General features: G+C 35.4%; 1 protein-coding gene across 1 annotated transcript; it reads left to right on the forward strand.

Moving 5' to 3' along the window:
* The first annotated feature begins 1,822 nt into the window (after positions 1 to 1,822).
* LOC136032267 (blastula protease 10-like) lies at positions 1,823 to 7,657 on the forward strand. The gene is made up of 2 exons (XM_065712518.1): positions 1,823 to 1,952; positions 5,525 to 7,657. The coding sequence occupies exons 1-2, from the start codon at positions 1,920 to 1,922 to the stop codon at positions 7,535 to 7,537; spliced, it is 2,046 nt and encodes a 681-aa protein (XP_065568590.1). The 5' UTR covers positions 1,823 to 1,919; the 3' UTR covers positions 7,538 to 7,657.
* The last annotated feature ends 6,009 nt before the right edge of the window (positions 7,658 to 13,666 follow it).

Consider the following 13,666-nt stretch of genomic DNA (forward strand, 5'->3'; position numbering starts at 1 on the left):
TGGAGAAAGGTTTTTGAGGTATAAAATTTGCCCGTTGTTTGTTTTTATTGGGAAGTATGCATATATTTTTCGGGTGGAAGGGAAGGAAGATTTTTCTGCTGGGAGAATTTTCCATGGAGAGGGAAGTTTCTAGGGGGTTAATTCATCTGATCAAATTTCACACTGGGCGAATTTGCCAGAATTACTATACGAAATTTCTTTATGTCTTGCTTTCTCTTTACCGATTTCTCTTTATCGATTTTTTTTACTTTTTTTACCGATTTTTTATGTCTTGCTTTCTCTTTACCGATTCAATTTTACGCGTGGGGATATTAAGGGTAATTGTGGGGGGTAAATTTTTGCCAGAATTGAATTGTCCAGAGGACATTTTTATGGGGAAGGGATTTTCCGTGGAGATGGAGCCAGGTATCCTGGCGTTATTTAAAAAACGATCAGAAATTAAACAAAAACGAGTTTTTTCAACTGAAAGTAAGGAGCAACTTAAAACAAACAGAAATTATTACGTGTATGAGGAGTGGTTGCCACCTCCTCAATACCTCCACCAGTATATTTGATACCTTTATCCTTCATAACTGTAAAAAATTAATCTTTTTAAAGTGTCAACTAGAAAAATACAATCACTCCTAGAAAAAAAAATGATAATAAAACACAATAAACGTGTGCTTTCAGGGGAAAATACAGAAATTCCCTTCATTTCGTTCAGGGTAAACATTTCTGATTATAGTGGTTTCATATATCAGCTCATGGGTACTCTTGCAATGCAAGCAAAAGTTGACGGCATATTTTTACCGAAATTACCCCTTATTAAATTGTTTTCCTTGTGTTTTCTATAATTATATGAACTTTCTTGTGTATTAATAACTGCACTAATTACTAAAACAAATACATATTTAGGATCATCCTAAAAAGCTGATTCTTTGATTGAACTTTATCAATAGTTAGGCTCTTATACTTTCGTTATTGACAAGTTTCGTTATTTACTTACCATTTATTACTATGAAGAATTTGATTTTTTTTTTTTTTTTTGTTTTTTTTTTTTTTGCTCCAACCAAATTATATAGAAAAATGTTTATGGAAAACTCGAAAGGGGTCACTCAGTCACAAATTAGAAGTTTTATTTTCCTTATTAATGGCCAAAGTCTACTGGCAGGCAGCCAACTATGGGGCAACACACATTTTTTCCATGGTTTTCCCTATTCTGCTCTCTTTCCTTTGGTTTCCTTATAATTACTTTATAGTTCAAAATTTCCAGGGGGAGGTCATGCTCCCCCCTGCTTCCCTGCCGGCATCCATGGAATCATAGTCATTTTTTAATGAGGACGTTATTATAGGTTTATTTTTTGGAACGTTTAGGAGAAAATATTTGCTGACGCTACTGGTCTTCTAGGCTCTGTCATGCATATATTTTTACACAAGTATACCATCAATAATTATGCTTTCGGCTAACATATATCAAATCAATGTCTACCATCACTGGTAGGCTAAGTGGTTTCAATTGAAAGGGGGTATTTGCTCCCCTAAATTCCGCCACATTTTAAAAATACTTTTTCGGGGATGCTTTCATTAAAAAACACGTTTTTTGTATATTATTTATTGAAGAAACACAAATTCCCCCCTTATATTTTGAGAAGTACAATTATTTATGCCCCTAAATTCTTATGAATTGGCGCCTCTCTCACTAGTATCAGTAAACCACCTATTTCTACGCAATAATAATTTTTTTTTCAAGGATCAGATTGGTTTAGTTAATTGTGCCATGCAGGTGTTGCCCTATTGTACTTTTATTGCTGATATTTATTTTGTAAATTCTTACCGCATTTTTTATATTGTATATCGTGATATTACCACCTGCAACATGGACATGCCTAGTAGTGTATGCAAAAGCTCGCTGCAGTCCCTACTTTGCCACAATAGTCGCTATGATACTGCAGACCTTACTTCCGTGTCTCTTGGTAAGTCCAAACTTTTCCAGAACCGTTCATTTGACCCCTGCGGTAAGAGTTTTATAAATTGTAATCTTTTACCATGGGACAACAGAATAAGGCGATTGCAAAGTATAAAGATCGCGGCATACATTTTTAGAAGAAAATGTTATTAAATTTTGTCAATGAAATTTTCCTATCTTACAGTGCCTGAATTAAAACTTCGTCTCCTTGCTTTTAAGTTTTCTGTCAATTTCGTAGCTCAAAGCTGTTTTTAATTTGACTTGTTCTGACCATGTAATAGAATTTGTCACAAATAATAAATATACTACTTTAGTTATTGTTACTGTGATTATAAAAAATTTTGAATTGTATAGGGGGCCGAAGGGGTGGTAGTCAGTTTTGCTTAAAAAAGGTTGTGGTTACAGTTAAAATATTCGAGAGTCTATGGATTAACAAAATTTAACTGTTTGTCACAATGCCTGATTTTACTAACAACTTGATAATTTTCTCAGATTATATTAACAAGAGCTTATTGCAAAGATGAAACAATGGTAAATTAGAAAAAAAAATATACCATTCGATTCCCGGTTAAACGCTTTACCCAAATATGATAACCACTGCTTTCACAATTGTGTCCCAGTCCATCCCCTCTAATGGACTGAAATTAGTCCTAGGCTGTAGACAAAAATTTGCTAATTTTGATGTGCGTACATTATTTTTGCTTATTTCTTATCAATAATTGGCTCATAATATCAAATAAAACCAATCTGAAAAAAATATGATTTTTAATATCGTAAGCCTCATGGCTCGTCGCGTAAATGATAAACAATCTTTAACTTAGAAAAAGGGCGAAACTTCACTGCAATTGCTACCATTCCTTAGGACTTTTTCCACGATCTTAGCAGGGGCATCGTTTGGGGGGGCATTTGTTCCCCCCAATAATTAAAAAACTATACAGCCCACCCCCCTTTGACTATCCAGATATGAACCCCTCTTGCCCCCTAATAAAATGCTGGAGTTATGCCCCTGGATCTTAGGATATTGGTCCTGAACTTGGGATGTTGGGAATAGTACTGTATCTTTGGACTATGGGTTATCAGCGAATTTTTGTTGGAAGGGGGAGGCAAGACAAACGAAAATGTGCCCTTACGCCATTATTTTTCAATGTTAATACAGAAAGGGTTCTCAGATAACCCTTTGAAGAAAAAACTTTTGGCAGCTTTTTTGTGTAATAATAAAAGAAAAAGATTTTTGAAAATACCCAATCTTGATATATAACAGGTTTGCATGTGCTTTAGTTTTTCTAATATAGTTGTGTAAATATTTTTTTATAAAGGAATAGTCTGCATTGAATGCCTCTAGTTTTTATGCCTCAGGAAGTTTTTTCTTAAAAGAAATTCCACAAAAAGAAGAGAGGCTCTTGAATTTACTCCAAAATAAGGTATATTTCAAAATTTAGACCCCTCCCCATCCTAATTGAGCCCTCTGTGTGTACTTTTGAGGGTTTTTTTACTACCTTTCCAAAAAACAATCGTTTTTGGGTATCAGTACCTTTTTTCCCCAAAACCCTTTCCAAGCGTTGTTTTAATGTAATTTTTTCATCTTCAGTCCGAAAGCTGTGACATTAAACTTTCTGCTTGATTTGTTCTTAGATTTGAGTCTCTCCTCCCCCCAGACCTAAAGAAAATGGCGTCTTTTATTGTTACTGTTATTGTGTTATTATAGAATATGGTATTGTCATTGTTCTTTAAGAATTGGCCAACTAGCGTTATTGTTATTGTGGTCGCATTTTCAAACAGTTCGTGGTAACGAACTGTAGTAGGGAGCGACCCGGCTCAATAGTAACCGAAACTCTAAAAAATGGAATTTTGATACCAATAGTTACATCAAAAGAACCGCATATTAATGCTGATTTTAAATATGTAAGTTTCATCAAGTTTAGTCTTACCCATCAAAAGTTACGAGCCTGAGAAAATTTGCCTTATTTTAGAAAACATGGGGAAACACCCCCTAAAAGTCATGGAATCTTAACAAAAATCACACCATCAGATTCAACGTATCATAGAACTCTATTGTAGAAAAATGTTCTATCTACAAAAATGTGGAATATTGTATTTTTTGCCAGAAGACAGATCACGGATACGTGTTTATTTGTTTGTTTGTTTCTTTGTTAGTTTATTTTGTTCTTGTTTTTTTCCCCAGGGGTGATCGTATCGAACCAGTGGCCCTAGAATGTCGCAAGAGGGCTCATTCTAACGGAAATTAAAAGTTCTGGTGCCCTTTTTAAGTGACCAAAAATATTGGAGGTCACCCAGGCCCCCTCCCACGTCCAGTGTTTTCCCAAAGTCACTGTATCAAAATTTTGAGATAGCCAGTTTGTTCAGCATAGTCGAAAAACCTAATAATTATGTCTTTCGCGACGACTTAATCCCGCACAGTCCCCGGAGGAGGGGCTGCATGTTACAAGCTTTGACCATTGTTTACATATAACAATGGTTATGTGGACGTGTACAGACTTTTTCAGGGGGACTTTTTCGCGTTAAAGGGGGGTCGGGGGTTACGTGGTAGGGTCTTTTCCTGGAGGAATTTATCATGAGGGAAGAAGAAGGGGCCGCAGGGTTTTCTAGCATTATTAAAAAAAAACAATGAGAAAATAAATACGAAAAAGTGTTTTCGGGTGGAAGTAAGGAGCAGCATTAGAACCTAAAATGAACAGAAATTATTACGTATATAAGGGGGTTCGTCTCCTCCACAATACCTCACTCTTTACGCTAAAGTATTTTTTAGTAATTTCAACTATTTCTTCTAAATCCTTTGTGATTCAGGGGTCATTCTTAAAGAATTGGGACCAAATTGAAGCTTTAGTGTAAAGAGCGAGGTATTGACAAGGGGAGAACCCCCTTCATATACGTAATAAAAATCTACAAATATAGAATTTCGTTACGTAAGTTAATTTGTAAGTTACGTATATTTATTACTAATAAAAAACTATGAGAAAGCCATTTAGCCAAAAAAAAATGTAAATTTCATTTTAATTATTTATGAGCGGTGAGGAAAAATCAAAACATGCATTAATTAAAAACGTTCAGAAATTAGATAAAAAAAAAGTTTTTCAACTGCAAGTAAAAAGCGACATTAAAACTTAAAATGAAGAGAAATTATTCTCTATATGAAAGGGGTTGTCCCCAACTCAACACCTTGCTCTTTACGCTAAAGTTTATTTTTGTTTTAAAAACTAGAGTTGTGAGAAACCAGTCAAAATTTAGCTTAAAGAGCGAAACGTTCAGGAAGGGACAACCCCTTTCATACACGGAATAATTTCTGTTCGTTTTAGGTTTTAATGTCGCTCCTTAATTGCAGTTGAAAAACTTGTTTTTTTATTTAGTTAAATGAGGTAACTATTGTTAATGTTATTGTGTTAGTCTAGAATATGATATTGTTATTGTTCTTTAAGAATTAGTGAACTAGCGCATTATTTTTGTTTAGCATGCTTTGTTTTGACGATTTCTACGGTTACCAAAAGTTGTGTTTTCGTCATCATCAGCAATAGCAAGGCTGATTTGAATGATAAATGCCTCTTTAGATTTATATTATTCTAGGCTGTTGCTTACCCAGTCAATGGGGATGATTCAAAGTCTCTAGAGATATTGCCGTCGGACAATCATAGAGTCAAAACGGACCACACAAAAAGGCCACGAACTAAAGCAGATGTAGCAGACAAGACATTTGAACATATGCTGCTTATCAAAAAAATCAATCGAGATTATTCAAAGTCTACAAAGATAGTACCATCAGTAAACGAAAGAGTCGAAATGGATCATACAAAAAAATCACCAAGTGCGCCACTTGTAGTAGACATGACACTTGGAGATAGGCTGTTTCCAAAAGAAATTCATGGAGCTGATTCACGATCTACACACATTTCTTCATTTCCAAATAAAGCTAAACAAGAAAACGACCCAAATTCATCTTCTGAACCAGACATGGTATATAAGAAGCTTGGAGACATGCATTTCACCAAAGAAAGCTGGGAAGAATGGAATAGTGTCCATGGTAATAAAGCAGGAGACATGAGAGTATCGTGGAGGCCACAGCAAAAGAAAAGAAATATTAGATGGCCAAAAGATAAACAAGGTAATGTTATTGTGCCTTTTATGATCGATTACGAGCACTATAAGAAACTTGGTGTTACTGATTTTCAGTTTCTCTATGACGGATTTAAACAATGGGAAAAAGGTACCTGTGTCAGAGCAGTGCCCTATAAAAAAGTTAAGAACAATCCAGCCTTTAAGAATGGCAAGGGAATATTATTTGTCAATGCCCGTAGAAATGAGTGTTCGTCTTATGTTGGAAGGCTGCCAAACCACCGTCAGAACTTAATTCTGGGTATTGGTTGTTTGGAACCTAATATAGTAGCCCACGAGTTTGCACATGCTTTAGGTCTCGGCCATGAACATCAGCGAACAGACAGGGACAAATATTTAGCTGTATTCCCATATAATATGGATCCGAAAGCCCATCTAAATATGGATATCCAGCCATGGGACAGCTTTAATGTAACTTTTAACTATTTGTCAAACCTACATTATGGATGGAAAACTGCTGCTAAAAACCCTTATTCATTTTCCCCAACAATGCTCCCGAGGGACCCAACCTTACAATATCTTATGTCTGGCGTTCACTCGGTTACTCACTTTGATAGACTAATCCTTAACAAAGCATATGCGTGCGCTGATAAGTATACAAAAGACTGTGGCTTTTATTTGGATTGCCTGAACTTTGGTTATTTCGGGCCTGATTGTACTTGCATATGTCCTGAAGGCACAGGTGGGATATACTGCGAAACACGACTTTCTGCAAAACTACCCGTTTATCCTCCACCAGAATGTGGTGGCCACATAACCGAAGAAGGAGTTTTTACCACACCTGACGTTCTGAATGCTTCTACTACCTGCATCTTTTGGGTAAGGCCACCAATTTGTCAAGTGGCTAAAGTAACTATCGAAAGCTCCACCATTAAAAAGAATAATCATTCGAAATGTAACCCTGAACATCTTGCTGTAAGAACAGGAAATATCTATGAAGCTGATCATGGTTTCTTATGTGGGAGAAGAGCCGCCCCTGGCACTGAATTTCATGGCAAGCCTGATCTGGTTTTGGAATATGGCGCCAGCGATGTTGGCCACGTTAAATCAAGTCTAAGTTTTTCTGTTGATTTTTACCCAGACGCTTTTTGCAAGCCCCCAACAAGAAATGATAAGAACAAATGTATTATTTATGATAACGTAGATGGTTCTTATACATTCTATTCGTCAGAATCAATGGATGAAGAATGCCATTCGGAGATATCTTTTCCCAGAGCAAGGTATATTCGTATTGTTTCGAGAATATTTGATGTACCATCGAGAGACGATAAATGCATGGATGGGGGCATGTATTTTCATGCTCCCCATCAAGGGAAAATCAGTCACTGTAACGAAGAATTTGTCAATGATGTTGTTTCAGGCAACACGGTGCGCATCCATTTTGTTCCGAGCCTGTCACTCTGGTCAAGAAACGGATTCAAGCTTGTTATTTTACCCCTTGTAGAAGCCCCAAGTAATATTCACTAGAGTGTTTTCTTTGAGTTATTGTGGATTCTTCTTTGACTAATATTAGATGTAGCTGCACAGATTTTGTTTATGTATGCAACAAAATATTTAAATATTAGAAATTAAAATGTTTCAACATAATCTTGGAGGAAGTTTTGCAAATTAGGTGAAGGAGCATTCACTTTATTATCATTATTAATGGGCTAACTTGCACCTTTTGTTTAGATAGCTTGGGCTTATCGTGTACAGCTTTATTAGATTCAAGTAATATACTTACATTACAATTTTATTATTTAAATTCTAGGTCTCTTGAGCACCTTAACAGCGTCTTTGATCATCAATAAGTCTTGGGGTTTCAGTTCTGAAAATCTGAACGATTTTCGGAATTACTCACGCTAGCTATTTACATACTATTTAGTACCTAAATAGCTATTAAATAGATATTAGATATCTATTTAGATACCCTTGGCCAAAGAAAGTCCGCAGGTCACACCTTTACGCTTCAAAATGCTTTTCTCTTACGATGAATTCACAAAGGGTGTATAGTTGGCTATCGCAATGCGATTTTAACGGTGAAATGTGAAAGTAGCCCTCTTAGCAAGATTTTGTTGCATGTCCTGTTAAAATTGTGCGCTTTGCAATCCAGTTGAGGCTGAACGAAAAGCAAGATATGTATTTGATAATAGATCTTATAAGAAAAGATTTATTAGTAAGTTGGGAGGTAGGGAATAAGCAACAATACTCTGAGCTAAGTTTTTTTTTGTACGGTCAGTGTTGATTTTCCTCCGTCTTTTTGATGGGGTCTATTGCGTCATTTGCGTTTTATTGAAAATTATATGGATCTTGAACTTTGTTTATTTTGTGGATCTTGAACTTGTTTATTTTGTGGATCTTGAACTTGTTTTTGTTTATGAAAGCATCGCCACCAAATAGAAAATAAATTAATATAATAATCAAGATGACTGGGAAGAAATTTTGAAAATGAAGTGAATATTTGATGTGTAATGTTATTAGTTCTTGGAAACCCAACAATTTAAGATTTTACTTCACTGAAATTTTCACTTTTATTTTTTATGTTTTAAATATAAAAGAAAATGTATGTAATATAATTTTTTTTTCAGTAAAGCGCAAACAATGCAATAGGCCTTAGACTCTTACGGTTATGGGAGGGGGAGGGGAAGTAGTCAAACTCCTGTTTGTTGTAATTTTTGTTCGTTTGTGAGTTTGACTTGAATGTTCATTTTAAGTTTCCCTTATTTTGAGATTTATAGGCTAAAAATTTATAGGACTGATGTGGATCTCAGTTTACTGTTGATACAGCCAACTCTACCTGCGACATAGATCATCAATCTCTAAAATCAAATCTCGAATTATCACTGAAAAAGATGCTTCACTGGTTCCATTGTGGCAATTTAGTTGTCAACACTTCAAAGACTCTTTTTATGGTTTTTTTCAAGAACTTCTACTGCAGTACCAGCGTTACAAGAGGTGAAGTCATATTTGGAGGTCGAGTAATAAAATAAATCGAGTGCAAACAACTCGGTATCTCGGAGTCATTGTTGATCAGAATTAAAGCTGGAAAGCTCATATCACTAGCCTAAGGCTTAAGTTAGGAAGGAACGTAGGTGTAATGGATCGTCTTAAATTTTTCCTTCCTTTTTATGCTTTAAAATCAATTTATTTTTCTCTTGTTCATTCGTATATTGATTATTGTTCCATTATTTATTTGAGTACGTTTCAGTCACATATTTCTCCTATTGTGAAGTTACAAAATAAAGCAATGAGAATCCTTAAGATGTTATTTTATTCCCCAGTTTGTCTTCCTGGTATATCTCCAACTAAGAGTCTTTACAGTTATTTTAATATCATTCCGGTTATACAAATTTTAGCTTTTCATTGAATACTTTTCCGTGTCCGCTATCTAAAGGATCTGCAACCAGATTGTTTTAAATCATTTTTTCCAGGCAACCAGATTGTTTTAAATCATTTTTTCCAGGCCCTCCTCCCTCAGTCCAACCATATAATACTCGTTGTCCTTTAAGTAAGCTTCCTGTGCCTTTCATTGTCTCCAAACGGTCTAGATTTTCGCCTAAAAATGTTATTACAAATTATTAGAACACATATGAATCTTTTTTTGATCAGAGTCTATCGCTATTTACATTAAAAACTAAAATCAAAGCTCCACTAATTAGTAAATATTAATTTGTGAGTAGCTCCCGGCCCTTCAGCTATTGGATAAATATTGAGAATAATTATAATAAATGCTTTTTGGCATTTATTTTTTGGTGTGAGATAGAGTGAGAAGTGTGATGACGTCCGTTTCTTCTGGGTTTGTTTGTTTTTACTGTTTGTATTGTCGCCCGGCTTTCGAGCCAGTCTCCCTGCCGGGGATGTTCTGTCAATAGTTTGAATATGAATAGTTAAAGAATAATAAAGAACTTGAACTTGACCCCACCCAGTGCATAGGGCACAAACAGCTACCATTCAAGCCCCTGTAATAATAATAACAAGTCTAACAATAACAAATTAATTAAAATTAAACTAATCAATGTCATAATTAATGCTTTAAATATCCATTTTATATTTTGATGTAAGAAAATTCTTAAGCTGAGTTTTAAAAGTACTGAACGAGTGATTGCCACGGATTTCATTCGGGAGCGTGCTCCATGCGTTAGGATACGCAAAGGAAGGATTAAAATCAGACCTGACTGTTTTTGTTTGCGGAATTTGCATGTGGTTTTTATTTCAAAGCGCATACGAATTTTTTATCTTGCAGGAAATCTTGGAAAAAAATATTCAAAGCGCCTAGGCAACTCACCACGAAGGAACTTAAAAATAAGGGTTGTTCACGACATAGTATATAAAGTGTCTGTACTTAGGAGGTCATTTTGAGAATGCAAATTTGTTTTTTTTAATAATAACAACAGCTTTCTGTTGAATTGCTTTAATTTGGTGCTGCGGAGAAGGAAATGTTGACATCCAAATAGTATTACAGTAAGTAACTATGTGGTTGAATCAGAGAAAAATACAGTGTACGTAAAATTGATCCCGGAAATGTGTGTTTAATTTAGGAATGATGCTCAGATTTGGCGAAAGTTTTGCTCTGATGATGTCAATTATGCTTCTTGAAAGATAGATCTCATATATCTTTCCTGGGGTCGACGTAATGGTCCATTAGATGTCTGAAGTACAGTAAAGGATGGACAGATTTGTTTCGTCCTCAAAATATCAGAAAGTGTGATTTCAATACATTCAGAGTAAGCAAGTTGGAGTCAAACCATAGGTATATTTTTTCCATAAGAAATTTCAAGTTTGGCTCTCAACGCTAACTCTGTCTTTTCACCACAGGCAACGTTACTATCATTAGCAAGAACCACTAAAATTTCATTATTATTAGTCTCATCAATATTCGAGGGATAGAACTTGTTGCTGCAACAAAGATTGCAACAAACACTAGGAACTTTATTAGAAATAACATTATAAAGATCATAAATATAGATTAAGAACAGTGTCGGTCTAATGACGGAAGCTTGTGGCACACCAAAATCAACATTAAAAGACGGTAGAATATCCGGATAAAACGAAATTTTTCTTTCATGAAGGTAAGATTCAAACCATGTTGAAGCTGATCCTCTTATACATATATGGGAAAGTTTACCCAGAAGAATACGACGAGTTAAACTTTCCAATGCCTTTTTTACATCAAGAAAAATGGCAGCGGGTATTTTACCAGATACAAGGGCACTATTAATGAAATTTAATAAAACTGCACAAGCTTGTTCCGTTGTGTGCTTAGAGCGGAAACCAAATTGGTACTTATGAAGAAATTTCTTAGCTTCCAGATAGCTAAGAAGTCGTTTCTGCTAGTGAAATCGGTTGATAATTAGATGGATCACTTCTACTACCACCCTTGAACAGGCTATTACCCTAGCTGTCCTAAGGGATTTGCGGAAAGCGCCTTGCTCAAACGATATATTTACAAGTTTAGGTAAAGAAGCCATTATTGCCGAAAGAACGTACTTAATAGCTTTTATTAAGATGTAATCAGGTCCAGACGAAGAAGAGCCATGTAGTCCAAAAACAATTCTAGCAGCTTCAATCTCCGTTACAGGTTCAAGGACGATGGACTTTAGGCAAGAAGGCCCCATGTATTTTAAATGCTCATCATCGCTAGCAGAAGGAGATCATGATTCTATTCTCTCTACTGTTTACACACCATCTAATGCAAATCAGATCTTCCGCTGCATTACATTCCCAACCAGTACTGGGAATACGGGAAGCTGATCTAATGACCAAATTAATAATTTCTCTAGTTTTCTTCATATCTTTCCTGGTTTCGCTAAACTTCAAAGCATAATACGTGTTTTTTGACTTTCTAATCGGTGACTTATAAACGTTTCTATATTCTTTAAGTTGTTGCAGGCTTGTAGGTGAAGGACAAATCTTATATTTCTTCCATAAGTAATCTCTCCTTTGTGAGCATTTTAGAAGACCATTTGTCATCCATGGGTTTAGCGGTCGGTATTTTTTTGGTGGCACTTTCTATGGATTTCTAGAACAAGCATCAATAAAAGCTTGTTTAGCAATATCATAAACTTGTCAAAATTTATATATAATTCAGTACTTTCATCAATAAAATCCCAAGGCTATTGAAGGAGTTTAGCATTAAGCTGAGCAAGATTTTTTCAGACAGTTTAAATGGTGAAACCGTAGGAATCAGAGGCTTAGTTTGCTTATTTGGGATCAACAAATCGCAAATTATTTGAAAATGATCTGAAATATCATTAATCAGAACAGGCTTTCATGTGCAACCAGAGAAGAAACTATATTATCTAATAAAGTAGCTAACTTATCAGATACTCTTGTCGGAATCATGATCATGGCTAAGAGGCAATGCGTCAAAAGAAAATCAGCTGATACTGAGCCGTTATTCTCTAGGAGGTCTATATTAAAATCGCCCATAATTATTATTTCACAAGTTTGCTGATTCATAGACTCAGGAACTTTGCGTAGACAAACGCTTGAAGAAAAGATAACAAAGAAGAACCACTTCGTTGGTTATGCACTTCCCGGGGAACCTCCCGGGATGAAGTATATATCTCAATGAACAAAGACTCAAAAATACCTTCAACATTTCATGACAGATCCTCACGTATATTATAATTCGAAGTATCTAATATATAAATTGCAAGACCACCTTTGCTCATAGTTATGCGTGGTGGCTTTTCGCAAACAAACCCTGGAATTTCAAGAAATACGTCAGATGTTTTTGTGACAAATGTTTCGCAGAGACCGATGATATCTGGATTTGAAGAATCCACATATAAAAGTTTCAGTTGATCAAATGATGACGATAAACCTTGTGTATTAAGGTGCAGAGTCCTGAGTTAGTCGCTACGTCTGGAAGCTTTTTCATTAACCATATGTTTATACTTAGTATTAACCACATTATCAACCATAAAATTACTTACTTTAGGGTTACTTCCCACTGATCCATTTAAAATTTCAACTAAATTCAGGGGATTCTTTTCAAGTAAATTTAGACAACTGGGTCGCATGCCCTCTACCCCAGCATCGGAAGGAGAATCAATATCGAAAATACCTACCACATCTGAGGTATCGATCCACTTCCAGTGCCGCCCCCTATAGCCTTAAACGGTGACGTAGAAATGCATTGAGCAAGAAAACACTAAAGAATAAAAGATACGCCAGAAATTTGAGCTGTGATTTTTTTTTTTTTTTACATTAGATATACTTATAAATAAAAAACAGTACAATATGTAAAATAAATCATTTTCTGTTGAGACAGCGAGTCCAAATAAAATGTCAAAAAAGATATCCGCAAACTATGGATCATCTGAAAAAAAACACGACGTTCGTCGTTAGTGGGAACCTCCGACCACCGATCAGTATCGCTATTCTTATACTCAATTCAGAGTGAAACACCAAATTGCTTAAGTCGAATAAACTGATAAGTCCCAAAATCTTTCAGATTCTTCACTAACTTCATGATAGCACGAATGTCACCATCCGAAACACATAAGAAAAAGTACTGGTGGGGATGACTCTTTCTTTCCATTTTGGGACACACTGGATAATTTTTGTTTCAGGCGAAATATCCTTTTGATATTCACTTTTTCATCTGTGCCT

Source organism: Artemia franciscana, chromosome 10 (assembly GCF_032884065.1).
Source record: "Artemia franciscana chromosome 10, ASM3288406v1, whole genome shotgun sequence".
NCBI lineage: Eukaryota > Metazoa > Arthropoda > Branchiopoda > Anostraca > Artemiidae > Artemia > Artemia franciscana.

What these genes read in the sequence shown, in the direction of transcription:
- LOC136032267 (XM_065712518.1), top strand. Translation starts at nt 1,920, where the DNA reads ATGATACTGCAGACCTTACTTCCGTGTCTCTTG. An exon ending in CCTTACTTCCGTGTCTCTTG is followed by an intron (nt 1,953 to 5,524) that starts GTAAGTCCAAAC and finishes ATATTATTCTAG; the next exon opens with GCTGTTGCTTACCCAGTCAA.